Here is a 16,974-nt window from a genome sequence, read left to right as displayed (position 1 = left end):
ACCCCTCCCACTAGATGAAATATTTGGGAGAACAGGTCCTGCACCTTGAGTGGGTAGCACAATAGAGCCAACCCCATGGGTGTAGGTGTGGATGAGCCAGGCCCAGAGTTGTGAGCATGGAAGAGCTGTCTTTATTGCCCATCTATCATGTGGAGTCCTAGGTGGGGTAGAAATGCTCCACCCATACCTATCAATACCTGAGGCAGCTGACAGCTGGCCCTGAAGTCATAAGACTGGGAGAGCTGAGATGGTCCTGTCTCTCATCAGCTGCATCACTTGGGAGAATGTCCCCTACACCATGTCTGGACAACACAGTAGAGTTGGCCCTGGAGGTGAAGGTGTGAGAGATCTGACCCCGAGAACATGAAAGCAGGAGAACTGGCCCTATCCATTGCTCATCACCTTAAGGGGTAAACTATGCAGGGAACACACCCTGATGGTTAGGGCAAGGAAGAGTTACTAGGGTTGTGTGTTCATCCACCCCAACATCCAACTCATCTGTGATCTGCTGCAGCATGTGAAAGGACTGATCCCGCAGACCCAAAGTTGCATGATCTCCATAATGCAGGGCAACAGCAGGATAGCCAAGAGGAATTGCAGTGAGCCCCCAGTATCAATAGTGTAGCAGAACCAGAGGCCTCAAACCAGTACAATGACACTTTACAATGAACACTTGCAAGTAAATATATGTATTATAAAGGGTTTACTGCCTAACTCACTGTGTCACACTGCAGCTTCCAAGACAAGACTGATATTTTCCTTCTCTTTTTTCTTAAATTTTATTTTATCTTATATTTTAGGGGAGGAGGGTTGAAGGGGCAGAGGGAGGATATAAAGGAACAGGGAAATGAATGGGATAGAAGCAGATGATATAAAAGACACAAAGAATAAGTAAAAAGAAGGGAGAAAATCAAAACAAAACAAAAATCATCCTGTGCTCCTGGACCATTATCCTTAACAGAATGCACAGGATTTGCATGGTTCTACACCAGAAGAGGTCCTAGAGCTGAACGAAATGGATACACACCCCCATACCTAACCCAGAAGCTATCTCTATCTCCAACTGATAACTGTTTGCAAATGAAATTTTAGGGTTTTTCTAATGGAGTTTCACTGGGGGAAATAAACTACTCTGAAAGATAGGTTTCACGTTCAGCAATAAATAGCCAAGAGTAGACAAACTTTTGTGTCAGAGCTGTTCTTTTTCTTTTTAAAATTCTATCACCTATCTATTTTAAAATCCAATGTATATATTACAATTCTAGAGACACACATATTATGGTTTCCAGATTTGTGTTTTAAGGTTATCCTGAGTGTGCAAACAAATAGATCTCTGTATGTATATGTTTCTTCTGCTTTTCGATCTCATTTCATTCTGTTTGTATGATTTTTAATATTTTTATGTGTTAGCTTTGTTTTATCTTTAATATATAATACACACATATGTATATATATACATATATGTGATATATATGATATTGTTATCCCTAAGAATACTGTTTCTTTTCTAATTAGACAAAGAAAAGGAGTGGATCTGGATCAGAAACAAAGTGGGAGGAATATGGAGGGTAGAGGGAGACAAAACTGTGATTAGGATACATTACATGAGAAAGCAATTTATTTTACAAAAAGGAAAGCCTTGTCATTTGAGCAAACAAATGGTACTTGATAACTTAAATTGTTCACAAAATTCTATTTTAAATGTATTCCTTCTGATATAAATTATTCTTTGCCTATACTTTTATGTCCTATTCAAAGTTACACTTTTTAATAAGCTATCAAAGTAAATATTCATTTATTAAGACCTAGAGTCTTTTATTTGACTTTTAATGATATTTAATGATATATTATATTATTTCCCTTATTACTTTAGTGGTGGTTTGAATAAGGATGAGCTCCCATAGGCTCATATATTTGAATGCTTAGTCACCAAGAAATGCTACTATTTGAAAGGATTAGAAGGATTAGAGGCATAACCTTATCAAAGAAACTGTGTCACTGGGAGTGAGCTTTGAGGTTTCAAATGCCTTTATCAATCACATGTCTTTCTCTCTGAATACAGATCAGGATGTAACTCTCAACTACTTCTCCACCACTATGTCTTCCTTAATGCCCCCATCATAATGATAATGGACTAAGTCACTGAAACTGTAAGCGAGTCCCCAGTTAAATGCTTCATCATTTAAGAGTTGCTGTGTTCATGGTGTCTCTTCTCAATAGAACACTGACTGGGGTTGTAGAAGGAGCAGAGGGCTGTGTTCCTGCCGCCCAGCTCCCAGCTGCCTGGCTAGCTTATGCCCCGAAATAACAACACACAAATTGAATTCATTTAACACTGCTTGGCCCATTAGCCCTAGCCTCTGCTTGCATAATTCTCATAACTTGATCAACCCATTTTTAATAATCTGTGTAGCACTATGAAGTGGTGTCTTACTTGGAAAGATTCAGCATGTCTGACCTGGCAGCTGGTTCCATGATAGCTGGCTCACTTGCCTTCTTCCCAGCATTCTGTTCTGTCTACTCCACCCACCTAAGGGCTGGCCTATCAAATGGGCCAAGGCAGTTTCTTTATTAACCAATGAAATCAACACAAACAAAAGACCCTTCCACATCATAGGGTAGAAGTTGGTAACAGGGAGCAGAGTATTGCTGTCATAGACCTAACTATGCTGTTTGTTGGAGAAATATGGAAGAATTTGAGATTTCTGACTAGAAGAGTGGTTAGACACTTAAAGTGGGGCTTAATGAGACATTCTTTTAAGAGCATGGAAGACAGTACTGTGCATGATTTGTACTGTGAGGGCCATCTCAAGAGGATTCAGAGGGGAAGACTACTAGAAAGTGACCTAGAGACCATCTGTTCTTATGACATCCTGGCAAAGAATGTGGTTCCTTTTTGTCCTTGTCTCAAAAAATTGCCTGAGGCTAAATTGCAAAGTTTTAGATGAATAGTATTGGCAGAGGAGATTCCAAGACAGCCTAGGACTGACTGTGTCATGTGGTTATTCACAATTATTCTTAGATTGGTTTATAAGAAAAGGAAGCAAGGAGAATGAAGAGAAATATAAAACGTACATTCTGAGGCGAAAAGGAGCACTGGGAAGTGTAATGGAGGTGTTTGTAGTGCTCAGGGAGACAAAATTTTTAAAGGAAAGCCAAAGGTTATATCCACTAAGGGACCTCAGGGCAAGACCTCACCCAGCTAAGTTTCTAACTTGTAAAAAGGAATGAAAGAAAAGCTTAGTAAGTGATGGAAATCATCAACAACAAAAGCTGGTGCTGATGTGATTGAACAAACTGGTCAGGTTCCAGCCCCATCAAGAAGCATAACTTACCATCTTTAGCTATGTGGTTCTGGCTTTTTAGCTAAGTGTACAAGAATGAGGCTAAGAAAAGCCCCTGACACCAAACCATGTGTCAAAGTTATCCCTACAGGGAGGTGTGAAGATGCTATTGAGTAGAACTGTGAAGGTGAAGCCTGGACTATGTGGGAAATTCCAAAGTGTTGGAGATACCAGAGTCATGGAATACTTTCTAAGCAAAGATTCAAACTGGGTCTGGGATGAGAGAGAGAGAGAGAGAGAGAGAGAGAGAGAGAGAGAGAGAGAGAGAGAGATGTTGAAGGCAACAGAGCTGAAAGGAGATGGAGATCTGAAGATCTCATTGTCATGGGACACAGGGATGCAGAATTTGGAGTGTGACCTATTGGGTTTGGGTCTTGCTTTAACGCAGTGTTTCCTCACTATGCTCCCCCTTCTCTCTTTTAGAATAGTGACATATATTCTCTGCTATTGTACTCTGGAGTTCTGTGATCTACTTTTTGATCTTGAGTTTACAGGGGTTACATTGAGGCTCAGAAGAGACTTTGGACTTTGAACTTTTTAAGCAATTGTGAGACTATGAAAAGATTATGGGGACTTCTAAAGTCAGACTGAATGCATTTTTGTAATACGATATGGCTATAAATCTATGGGAGCCAGAAAGTGGAATGTAGTGGTTTGAATAAGACTGTCTCCCTAAAACTATCATATATTTGAAAACTTAGTCACCATTGAGTGACACTATTTGAAAGGCTTAGAAGGATTAGAAGGTATGACATTGTTGAAGGAACTGCTTCACTGGGGATTGACTTTGAGATTTCAAAAGCTCATGCCCAGCGTCTTTCTCACTGCCCACAGATCAGGATGTAGGGCTCAATTACTTCTCTAGTACCATGGCTTCCATGGCTGCCATGCCTGCCACCACGCTTTATGCCATGATGATAATGGACTAAGCCTCTGAAATTGTAAGCAAGGCCCCAATTAAATGCTTTCTCTTATAAGAGCTGCTGTGGTTGTGGTGTCTCCTCACAAAAACAGAACAATGACTGAGACATCTTATATGTTCTCAAAAGAAATACAGGCTTTAGATTGCTGTCATTATGTCTGGTACACCTTAAAATGGCCTACTTCATACTTCAATGTGAAGAACATTTTATCTTCTTAAATAAATTTTAAATGCATCTGACATAGTTTATGATGTGTTCAGTATATTGATGCACAAGTTGCAGAAAATATATTGTAAAAATTGAATTTTAAAAAAAGAGTATACCACTTGCCTCTACTTAAGGTTCATCAGTTTTAGACTTATACTTCTTTAGATATTTTTAATAAAAAGGATTTATTGCAAATGGTGTCAAATACAAGTTTGTTTTATGGGGACCTCTGACTATAGTCACTCATTCTACTGTGCAACAGATGTAAATAAACATTTTCTGAATGAGCAAATGAGTGTGTCAACCAGTGAGTGAACAGCTATCTTGTCATGCATTTACTTTGTATCACTTCTAACAGTTTAATCTGTACCAGAGCAAGGCAGCACCAAGCAAAGGTGGTGCACTTACACCCCAGCTATACTAGAAAATGCCAAAAACAATGTTGATAAGAAACTGATGTTTCTATGTATACATACATATATACATATACATACACACACATATATAATTCAACACAAATTAGGCAATCAATACATACCATTATCAAAGTATCTGACGGTTGAATTTCTGGATACACTAGGATCAAAATTTGCCATTAAAGGTGCTATATACTGTGTGGCTGTTAGCATTCGGTGTACAACTTCTCCAGTGTATATGAAACCTATAATGAGAAGAACAGGAATTTTTTTTAAAACGATTGCCAGATAAAATTATAACCAAAACAGCTATGATTTAATTGCAGTCATATTTGTAGGGACATTAAAACAGAAAAAAAATACTTAACATCTTAATGTCTGATTAACAATATGTTTTGTTCTGGATAGAGTAAAAATGCTCATATAATTTGTCAGTGTCCAGTAGAACTGCTGGTACACTTTTAAAAGTGCAGAGTGACTCTTACCTCAGAGTGAATGTTAGGCTAACGAAGTTCAACACAGTACTACAGAAAACCAAACCTTCCATTTTCATCCATCTGTATTATTGACAAAATCCTAAACTGCTAGATCTTTTAGAGGTGAGCTTCTATTCCTTACATTTATTTGAGGGTTTTGTTTTTGGGGCTGTTGGCAGTGATGCGGACCAAACCCAGAACCTCACAGATGAGCTTAAGCAAACACTTTAGCACAGAGCTACATCCTCAGTCTTGAGTTTTCCTAAAATGCTATGCCTGCATAAACAACATCAACAACAAAACCCATATTCTAAGTGGCAGTGAATATTTCTATCTTTTTTGTTGTTTTCTTAAAACAAGTTGAAAGGGAGCTAAGTAACTCCATGATATATTGTCCAAATTTTAGTTTGCCAAAGCCTTTCTAATTCTTGATCATATCATGAAGATGCAGTCTACATATCTGCAGATAAGATGGTGAAATTCTGAGAACCTACAAGTGCCCCTTCTTTGTGAGTTCTTGATATTAACTTATCTTAGCAGGTGCTTGCTGAGAGGTATTTACTGTGGGGGCCTTGAGCTTTGAAGTAACTTTCGGTAATTCTTGTTTTACACCCTCAAGGTGTTTACAGTTTTCTCACACTGAGATTATCCACACTGGTCTTATCTATTTTGTGAAAGATCCATGACAAATTGCCAATCTCACACTAGCTTTCGGGCTCCTACTGACTCCACCTGAGGGAAAAGTCAGTCCAGGAAATACTTCACAATTTAAAAATTAATCTAAAAAAATCAAGAATAAACATGAAAACAAACCTGCATACAATATTATAAAATAAAATTCAAAGCCAATGATGCAATTGGAATGTTCACATAATTATGACATCACTAGAGAACTGAAATTACTATGGATCATTTTTTTTACAAGATTAAAGATGGAAGATTCTTTGAAAAAAACTGTAATATATAAGCCTCAAGTATCAAATATTTTACCTCAATTATGACCCGAATAAAGATTTCCTTAGGATATTGTGGATTAAATGGTTTCAAATTGTAAATTGTGATTTCTATGTAAGTCATGTCTAAATTAAATTAAATCTGTAGTTATTAGTCTATTCAGTAAGATTTTACTGTTAAAATAATAAATGATTGCTTTCTATTAGAAGAAAGTGTACTGATAGGATCTTTTCTTTTTATATTTCTCGCTAGATTTCCAACATTCCCTCAGATGCACTTACTCATAATTACAAACACAAAGAGCAGCCATTTTTCAGACCTTGTAATTAATTTTTTCTTGCTCTCATCATGATTCATTTATAATTTGATCTTTAGAATAGACACAAAAAGGTCTACAGATGAGACCTTGAAAGCAAATGTTTTAATTAGACCATGAAGGAGTCCTTTCAGAAAGCATGATTCCTAGGTGTTTGCTTCCTGACTCCATATTCTCTGTGTGGGGATGAATGAAATTGCTTAACTGAGAGAAAGGCAAAGGGAGAGGATCCTAGATCACTATGGAAGCCATTTTCCATATGCACTCTGTGCCAGAGCAGAAGCAATTCCTAGACACACGGTTAGAGATCAATGGCACTCATGATTTCAGATACTTCAAACACTTTTACATCACTGTTGTTTTGACTGACAGGTAGCATCAGTATTACCAACAGGTAGCATTGGTATGAAGTGCACAGTAATATTTTAATTCATGCATGAATTTATAGTAATCAACGAAAAGGTACTGCGTTATTCATTACCTTCAACTTTTGCTTTTTGTTTGTAGTACACTGACTACTCTTCTTACTATTTATGTACCTCATTATTGTTGGCGACCACTCTGCTGGTGCAGGCATGGAGGGTTTGTTTCTATATAACTGCGACATTGAATGAGCCCTCCTCTCTTTACTCTCTCCATAGCTGTCTCTAGTAACTGCTGTTGGGCTCTCATCATCTTCCAGATCAACCCTTTTAGTCTCTACATATGTAACTATTTTTATTCATATTTGAAACAGGGACAATGTAAGCACATGTCCCTACATATTTCCACAGAAATTTAGCAAGAACTTATTTTCTTTTTATAGCTATACTTTCTCTGGTCAATATTTTTCCCAGACTTTACAAGTTCACATATTTTAAAGAAGTTTCAAGTAATTCCCAAAGAATGAAGTAAACACTCAAAAGAATTTGTTTACTGTAAGAAGCAGAGTTGTAATTTACTCTTCTACAATTATTGCAACATTGAAACAAATCAGAAGGGCAGGCAAGATGACTCAGTGAGAAAAGGTGTTTATTCTCAAGACTAAGGGCCTGAATTCTATCACTTGGGACCAAAGGCATAAAGAAAAAAACGACTCCAGAGAGTTGGCATTTGTCCCCTACCAATGACATGACATGTACACACGCTTGCACAGAGGCACACCCATGCACACACACATAAATGAGTAAATAAATCTATTAATTAAATAACAGTTGTGAAGTTAATAATAATTTCAGTTTTGGGTGGCACTTGGCTGTTGCTCCCCCAATGAATGGGCCACTGTCACTCACTACTACAATCACCATTAAGATCAGCTCCACAGCAGAAGGGAGGGAAGGCAATACTCTGGCAGACTTTGCTTCCTGATCCAGGAAATACTTTTGAACTTTTCTTTTTTTTATTTTATCTTTTTTTTATTGATAAAAAGAAAAAAAATAAGTTTCCACCTCCTCCCAGCCTCCCATTTCCCTCCCCCTCCTCCCTCCCTTCTCCCCCTCCCCCTCGTCCTCTCCCCCTCGCTCTCCAGTCCAAAGAACAGTCAGGGGTCCCTGCCCTATGGTAAGTCCAATGTCCTCCCTCCTCTGTCCATATCTAGGAAGGTGAACATCCAAACTGGCTAGGCTCCCACAAAGCCAGCACATTAGGTAGGATCAAAACCCCGTGCCATTGTCCTTGGCTTCTCATCAGCCCTCATTGTTCGCCATGTTCAGAGAGTCCGGTTTAATCCCATGCTTTTTCAGTCACAGTCCAGCTGGCCTTGGTGAGCTCCCAATAGATCAGCTCCACAGACCCAAAAAGATGAACATGGGATGTACTCACTCATAATTGGTTTCTAGCCATAAATAAGGGTCACGGAGTCTACAATTGGTGAACCTAAAGAAGCTAAGTAAGAAGGGGAACCGAAGGAAAAACATAGTTATCCTCTTGGCTATGGGAAGTAGACAAAATTGCCGGGGAGAAAATTGGGATCTTGGGGGTGGGGTGGGATGGGGGTAAGGGGAGATGGGGAGAGAAAAGGGAGAAGGGGAGGATGGGGGGAACTTGGGGAAAAAGGATGATTGGGATAAAGGAAGGTTGGATAGGGGAGCACGGAAGCACAATTCTTAGTTAAGGGAGCCACCTTAGGGTTGGCAAGAGACTTGAACCTAGAGTGGCTCCCAGGAGCCCAAAGCGATGTCCCCAGTTAGTTCCTTGGGCAGCTGAGGATAGGGAACCTGAAATGATTCTATCCTATAGCAATACTGACGAATATCTTGCATATCACCATAGAACCTTCATCTGTGATGGGTGGAGATAGAGACAGAGACCCACACTGGAGCACTGGACTGAGCTCCTAAGGTCCCAATGAGGAGCAGAAGGAGGGAGAACATGAGCAAAGAAGTCGGGACCACGAGGTGTGCACCCACCCACTGAGACAGTGGGGCTGAACTTTTCTTGACTCTACTAGAAACTCATTTCTGTTAGTAATTCAAGTTGTTTTAAATGATCAAAATGCTCGTTTTCAGCAAAAGTATCTACTACTTAGTTCCTTAGCTTATAGATTTTAAAAGTAATATTTCAGCTTTGCTATAAAACACAAACTTCCCGAATGCAAGGTACAGCAACTCGGTGCTGGGCAGGGAGTCACTATGCGAGCTAACACAGCTAGTCTTTTGCAAATACTTGTAGTTATGTAGACCACAGTTTTAGGCCATTGCCTAAGTTGATGCCAAAGAAACCAAATACAACCATATTGTTAATTTTACACATTTTATACTTTTCTTTTCTTTTTCTTGAGGCAAGGTTTCTTTATAACTTTGGGGCCTTCCTGAAACTTACTCTGTAGAACAAGGTTGTTTCAAACTCACAGAGCTCCGCCTGTCTCTGCCTCCCAAGTGCTGGGATTAAAGGATTTGTTTTCTTTAAAATCTTTGGTTCAATTTGGGAAGCTTGTATTATATTAGTTTATCTATTATAGGATTTGAGCATAAATAGCAATCAATTATGTGCTTGTAAGATTTATATAAGAATTACTATCCAAGTGACTTAGGACTCAGAACAATACCTTCATTAAAAGAAACAAATAAGACACATAAGAGAAGCAGACATGGTTTTCTCTTTGAATTGCAAAGAAGAGCTACTACATTGTCCTTTCCTTAATCGCTACTCTGCCAGGTTTTCAGCTTGAATCATGCTCTCCTCCTGCACATGTTACACCAGAGGCACAGGCTTCTAGCTGTGTGAATGATCTGATTTCATATATGAAAACATCATCAACTGATTAGGTGAATCATATCAGTCACATTGGGTCTTTTATGAACAAATACTATTCAATTATTATGTATTTTTTAACTTTTAAAAAACATGTGTTGCCCGCACTGTGTCTATGCACCATTTGTATGTAGTACCTAGGAAGGCCAGAAGAGGGTGTCAGATCTACTGGCACTAAGGTTACAAGAGATTATAAGCCTACATGTGGGTGCTCAGAATTGAACTTGGATCCTCTGGAAGATCAACCAGCCAGTGCTCTAAATTACTAGGTAATAACTCTAGTCCCTTATTTTTATATTTACTAACAACATTTATAAAATGTATCATAACCATACTTATTAACCGTAATTACATTACACAAATCAATCAATCAATATCTACACAGGTTATTGATAATTACACTATGTTAAGTATTCACTTTATCTCTGCAATACCTAGGGAGGGAATGGTGAGGATATTATTTTCATTTATTAAATTCAATACTTAGTAAAGCTAGGTTTTTTACTCACATCCTCATGATCATTACAGGTCTTATGATTCCAAATTCCATGGGCTCTAGAACTGCTTAGAAATGTAATGTAAATCTAGCCTTACATCATGTCCTGAAGAGGTCAGGGAGTTAAATGGAATTCATATTTACTTCCTTTGAGGTCATTTTTAAGACACTACTCTGCAGGAATAGTGACAGTTCTCACAGGCAAGTTTAAAATGCCACTAAATGGGAGTTGGCAGACTACATACTCAGTGCCTTCAGAGGATTTTATGCCAAAAAGCGGTTAGAGGAGGAAAGACCTGTGAATTCAGAATCTGCAGCCCAGAGCACAAGTGGAGCCACCTCAGCCTCCCCTGTTTTAATTCAGCTCCAGATCTTCTGCGTTTTAATTGGATAGTTTCTCAAACAAGTGTGATTCTTTTATAGCACTTCATCAAATAAGACTTAATTTGGTGATAGGAGGCATTGCACTCAATTAGAGAATCTGTTTCATGGCAAACTCATACTATTGCTTTGTGGTGTGACTAAATGATTTACCTCCCCACCTTCCCATGCTTTGGTTTTTTGATATCTGTTAAATGGGAGAGGGCTGGTGTCAGGTTACAGGAAATGTGCTGAACATGACTGCTGCATGCCAATAATCAAAGCCAGAATGCAGTTCAGTGGCAAAGAATCAACCAAGTGGGGTCAAGGCTTGGATCAATTGCCTGCAAAACAGGTATGAACAACAGTTCCCTCCAATACACAGAAACACACATAGACAGACAGACACAGAATCAAAGAGACACACACCGGGAGTAGGGAGAAAGGGAGGGAGAGAAGGGAGAGAAGGAGAGAGAGAGACAGAAACAGAGGGAAACAGACAGACAGACAGACAGACACAAAGACACAGAGGCATACACCATGAGGGGCTATGAGGAAAGGGAAAGGGAGAAGCAGTGCTGTGCTGAATGCCAAGCAATTACTTAAATTTTTTTCTAATATGTTTAAGTTTGTTGTAAAGTTATATTGAGATATTTATGTGAACTTATCATTGTGACTCAGGACTAAATATACAACACGTGTTTATAGGTATTAATTCTTTTTGAGATAAGGTGAAACACTGAATTTAACCACAGGGCAAGAGAAAATAAAGTTTAAAGTTCATAGTTCATGCACTCTTTCCTTCCATTCTGATGGAATGAGTTCCTTCTAAAAATCAATCTCCCATTGGGCAGCAAATGGTGTTGTCTTTAACTGGAAGTGTAGTAGTGATAAAGGAGGCATAAGGGAACTATCACCAATGAAACGTTCGATAAGCCTTTGATGTGCAAAGGCTACATCTCTCAGTTTATCATCTCTCAGTTATTCTCTTTGACCCCTTAGGCAAGATTGGAGTCAACCCATGTGCCTGTAAGGCATCAAACATTTGTAGTTCAACACTGCCTTTAGAGTTCAAAAGACAATGGCATAATATAGATGTCTCTGTCATCTTTAGTGAGGCCTATACATCTGTGATCTCTACTGGTTAATCAAAGAAATCTGAAATTTATGGATAAGAATTAGGACAATGAATTTCTCGTTCAGATTTCTCACTAACTGTTCTGGTCACGAGAACCGAAGATGGCTACGTAGGTGTTTGCATTTGTTTAGACAGTCAGGCATTGCTCATGGTGGACAAGTTGTTTGAAATAAAGCAATAAAGACTGAGCAAACTGTACCTACGGTTTTCCTGCTTCATTCTATAACTCAATAGATTTTCACATGACATAAACTATTCCTTTTCAGACAAATGCTTGTTTGTACTCACGCAGCCCTCCAATAGAGCCACATATTGCAGCAATTGCTAAGTTGTAACTAAAAAGCTGTGATTAACTATCTGGAAATGTGACTGTCTGCTAAGGACAACTGTACACGAAGTGTTTCAGGTAACAAGCCTCCAGCAGGCAGACATTGGTGCATGAGAAGAACATAGATTTTTACATGCCACCTAGACAGTTATAAACATATTCTGAAATTCAGATGGGATTACTAACCACAGGATTCTCAGAAGGAACCTACAATAATGTCAGTCATTAAGCATTTTTCCTTTATAGTTCCAATCAGTTTTCAAGTTAAGGTATAATAATAATATATTATTAATTAAAATACATCCCTGCACTTCTTCCCAGCAACCTATAATATTGTCAATCACCAAATATTTCACTTTAAATTTCCAATAGCTGTCAAAGCAAAATAGAACAAATACATATCATAAATTTAAAAAGTGTATCTTTTAAAACTCATAGAGTCCTTCACCGGATTGAGTTAAGACATCTTTGGATATTATAAAGTGCTAAATATTCATTTTTTTGGTGGGAGAGAGACATGACTGACAACTTAGTTGTGTATCCTTAACTATATTTATGAAATTGCTATCATCAGGATTATGCTGAAAATATAAAGCAGATCATCCTCACATCAGAAAGATGATCTGGAGACGAAGTGAATAGAGGAAGGGATGAAGACAGACAAAAACACAGTACCTTTATTCGTTTTTATTCTGGATTAATAAAAAAAATGGTGACTTCAGTTTTCCTTTTTGTATCTTGTTTCCCAAATAAATATATGTACTTTGCTTAAAGTTAACGCATGCTAACTTCTCACAGTAACTATCAACAGCTTGCTCTCTCCCACCTTCTAGAATATGTCTGGATATCGCTGACTTTACCAGATGTCTTCACTCAGCCAGCACACTGTGAATGAAGTGCCCCAAACCAGTGCAGTATACAAAGCACACGCTCTTGATAGAGGCGATGAACTTCTTTTGGTTGTAGTTTTAGTTATTTTTTAAACTTTTCTTTAAAAATCAAACTTGTCTATTTTCTTCATATATGCAAGAAATAACACAAAAGCCAAAAGCCTTAGTCCCATAATAGGAACACGATAGCAGCAAAAGCAGAGTAGGAGCTTCTGGTACTCAACCATACCCACAAATGTGAGGAACCGAACACGGCAGGGAAAAGCCTTCATAAGAGCAATAAAATCCAGGAGAGAAATTACAGTCCATGAGCAAGATGCAGGAAAAAAAGAATAAATAAGCAAGCAAAGATGGGAAAACAACAGGAAGGAAAGAATCATACTATTCCGCCTTTCCTTCCGCATGCAACCCTGAATGGAGAGATGGACCCTATATGCTTGGGAATGAGAGGAAAGTGAGCACTGTTCTTGGACAGAGACCCAACCATAAGGCTCAGCTTATAATGAGCACTCAACCTGGAAAGTGTCACAGACAGCAGCATCAAACCGTGATAGTCATTCAGCTTTGATACAGACCCTACTATTAGTCTTACCCTGTGAATCACCATCAAGGCTGGTCCTGCCAAACCAGATTCTAGGCTGAGTCCTAAGTGGCAGACTCCAATCTAACCCATGCAGTTCCAAGGACTCTCGCCCCAGCCTCAGTTTAGCTGCTATGGTCTCAGGTTCTAGGATGCTTTTCCCCATGCAAGCATGCTTGAGATCAACTCCAATGAAACTAGTACCCAGTTTTCACTTAGTGAACATTAGAACCAGGCCAAACTGACAAACTCCAGATTATATGGACTCATATAATGAAATTCCAGGCCTGTGATAATGGAGCCCAGTACAATGTGCCCATACTGAGCAGGCTTTAGTACTCTGCCCAAGATCTCAAGTACCAGGTCAGACCACGTATCCAGAATTTGTGGTTTTGCTAAACTAAGAACATTCCAATTTTTTTTTAATTCTGCCAACACTGAAAAAAATTACACAAGCCTTCAAGTTCACTGACAATAAGAAAAGGCAACAAAGATATTTAAAAAAAAGCACGTAAGGGTGACAATGACAGAGTAACCATACAAATACCCAGAGTAGATCCAGAAAAGCTACAGATGAACAAAATGTCTGACAAGCACATAAAAGCAATCATCTTAACACAGATACAACAGAACAGACACATGGCTCACTTAGACCAGAAAAAAAAAATTCCCGGATAAAATGGTCTTTCATACAGAGATAAAATACATTTAAGTAGCCAAACAGAAATTCTATAATTAAAGCTCTCCAGTGCTCTAAACAGAAAGTTCCATTGTAAGTTTCAAGAGCAGACTCAATCAATGTGTTAGAGTCAGCAACTTTGAGATACAGGTCATTTAAATTCAACAACAGGAAATAAAAAGAAAAGAATGAAGAAAAGAAAAGCTAAGGGTTGGTAGGGGTCATCAAGTAAATGAATACTCGCATACAGGAGTCTGAAAGCAGCAGGGAAGGGAGGAAATGAAAAGCCGATAAAGGATAGCAAAAATAAATAATAAATAAATAAAAAGTTACCCAAATTTGAAGAGTGAACATTGATACTCAAAAATCCTAAAGTAATGTCAAATATGTTGAACATAAGGAAACCATCACTAAGATGCATGAAAAGATTCTCAAAGTGCAAAGGCAAAGAGTTGAAAGCAGTGAGAGAAAAAGCTGGCAGAAAGACACGTTTATCCAAGACACTATACTTGGGAAATGATCTTCAGAGAAGAATTGGATGTGAATTCTCCAGAGAAACTACAGCTAGGAAATCTATTCTCTTTATAATGACTTTATAAGAAAATGGGAATTTTTAGAGCTGGTGGAGTGCTGATACGGACACGCATGAAAGGAGAAAATGCCAGTGTAATCAAACTCACACAACCTCAGGAATGTTGGTGCACTGATGACTTCTAACCTAGAATAGTGTGTGTGTGTGAGAGAGAGAGAGAGAGAGAGAGAGAGAGACAGAGACAGAGACAGAGACAGAGAGAAGCAGAGACAGAGACAGAGAGAGACAGAGAGAAAGACAGAAGGACTAGGAGGGAGGAAAGGAAAGGGTTAATTGATGTAATTATATGTTAATTTCAAAAAAGCAAAAATTAAAAGTATTAAAAATAAATACAGCTAGAATAATTAAATAATTTTTCAGTGATAGACAATTTCAGAAGATGAAAACCCTGACATCGATCATGTGATTTGGAGCACTGGAAGTGCAAGTGCACAGTCTCTGTTTGCAACTGGATTTATCAGCTCAAAATAGACTGTGGTGACTTCAAGATGTTTGACAAGCCTCTTGCTGACCATAAATCTATAGTAAATATACAAGTGATAAGCAAAAAATGAGCAAGGCACCCCTACAAAAATCCCACATTGCACAGAAGAAAGAGTAAAGAAGGAAGGATGCTGTGCCTGGAGAGCAGCTAGTAAATACGGAGGAAATGGCTAGTCCTTCCTACTGGTAATCACTTTAAAGATGCAGATCAATCTTCATTCGGAGGAATATATAGCAGTTGAATGACTAAAAAGTCCAAATCCACCTTCATGCTGCCTACAAAAGGTCCAGATTACTTTAGGGTCAAACCAACACTAATAATTAAAATCTGGGAACAGATACCCCACACCAATGGCAACCAAAGATGAGAGAGAAAAATAATGGACTAAGGAAAGTAAGTATATAATAACAAGGGGTCAGCTAATCAGAAAGCCACAATAAAGTCCCTTGACACTGGGCACATAAACGTGTGAAGTATTAAGTCATTGTGAAACACAGCATGGATGTTCCCCTAAAAATAAGACCGTAATGAAATCCAGAAAACTGCATTGGAATATCTGTCCAAAGGAATTGAATTCAACATGCTGAAGGGATCACTACTGTATTCTCTGTAGTATTATACACAGTAGCAAATATGGGAATAATAAAATATCCACAAGTATATAGAAAACATGATTTGTATAAATACTGGAAAACCAGTCAGTCTTTAAAAAGCAATTCTGTCATCATTTGTGACAACAGAGATGAAGCTGGAAGAAATTATGCTAAGTAAAATTTGTCAGGCTAAGAAAACCAATGAGAAATGCTGAAAGAACTCATTCATATGTGAATTTTTAAAATGTCAAACTCTTATATGAAAAGTGGAATGGTGATTGCCAGGAGTTGGAGAAGGAAGGATGGAGAAGATGTTGATCAAAATGAGTAGTTGTGATTTTGCAAGGTGAATGGATGTTAGAGATTGAATGTACAGAGCAAAGGACATTCACTAATTATGCTTCATTTGACACTTGAAAACTAAAGGTAGTAGTTTTAAATATTCCAAACCAAAAAGAAAAATATGGGAACTATGTGAAGTAATACATATATATCTACTAGGTCAATAATAACAATCAGTTCATAAAGCACCGTATTGTATATATGAGACATGCCTAGATTATTTGTTAAATAAATCATAGTAAATCTGGAGAAAATTTATCACTCATAGAAAAAAGCCTCATTCAGTCCTACATGAAAGACAAAGAAATAGGTTTCTCTTAGGCATTCACATTCCCCAACACAGGCTACACACCTGTGTTATCATATGCTAGACTCCTATAGTTGTAGCTGAATTCCACATGGGATTTCACCTTCAGTACCTGGTGTCTGCTTAGTTTTCTCCTGTCCACTATCCACGTTTGCAAAGCCCCTACCATGAATCCACTGTCACTGACTCTGATTTGCTAGCCATACTTCAAAGATTCCTAGTTTGTGAGCGTTAGTCTCCAGAGAGATTTTGTTCATGTTGCCTGGGACCTGCATTTGGATGGGACAGCCTTGAGTTATCAGCTATGCTTGCATGTAT

At 38.3% G+C, this 16,974-nt stretch overlaps 1 protein-coding gene across 2 annotated transcripts in view; it reads right to left on the bottom strand.

Moving 5' to 3' along the window:
• Plxdc2 (plexin domain containing 2) overlaps positions 1–16,974 on the bottom strand; it is a 404,732-nt gene that overhangs the window by 122,068 nt on the left and 265,690 nt on the right. For both annotated transcript variants that reach the window (XM_075970560.1, XM_075970558.1), the window contains one exon: positions 5,013–5,135. In XM_075970560.1, coding sequence (XP_075826675.1) covers positions 5,013–5,135 — 123 coding nt within the window. The remainder of the gene's footprint in view (positions 1–5,012; positions 5,136–16,974) is intronic.

The sequence above is a fragment of the Microtus pennsylvanicus genome, chromosome 4 (genome assembly GCF_037038515.1).
Source record: "Microtus pennsylvanicus isolate mMicPen1 chromosome 4, mMicPen1.hap1, whole genome shotgun sequence".
Taxonomy (NCBI): domain Eukaryota; kingdom Metazoa; phylum Chordata; class Mammalia; order Rodentia; family Cricetidae; genus Microtus; species Microtus pennsylvanicus.
This window is presented reverse-complemented; position numbering and strand designations above follow the sequence as displayed.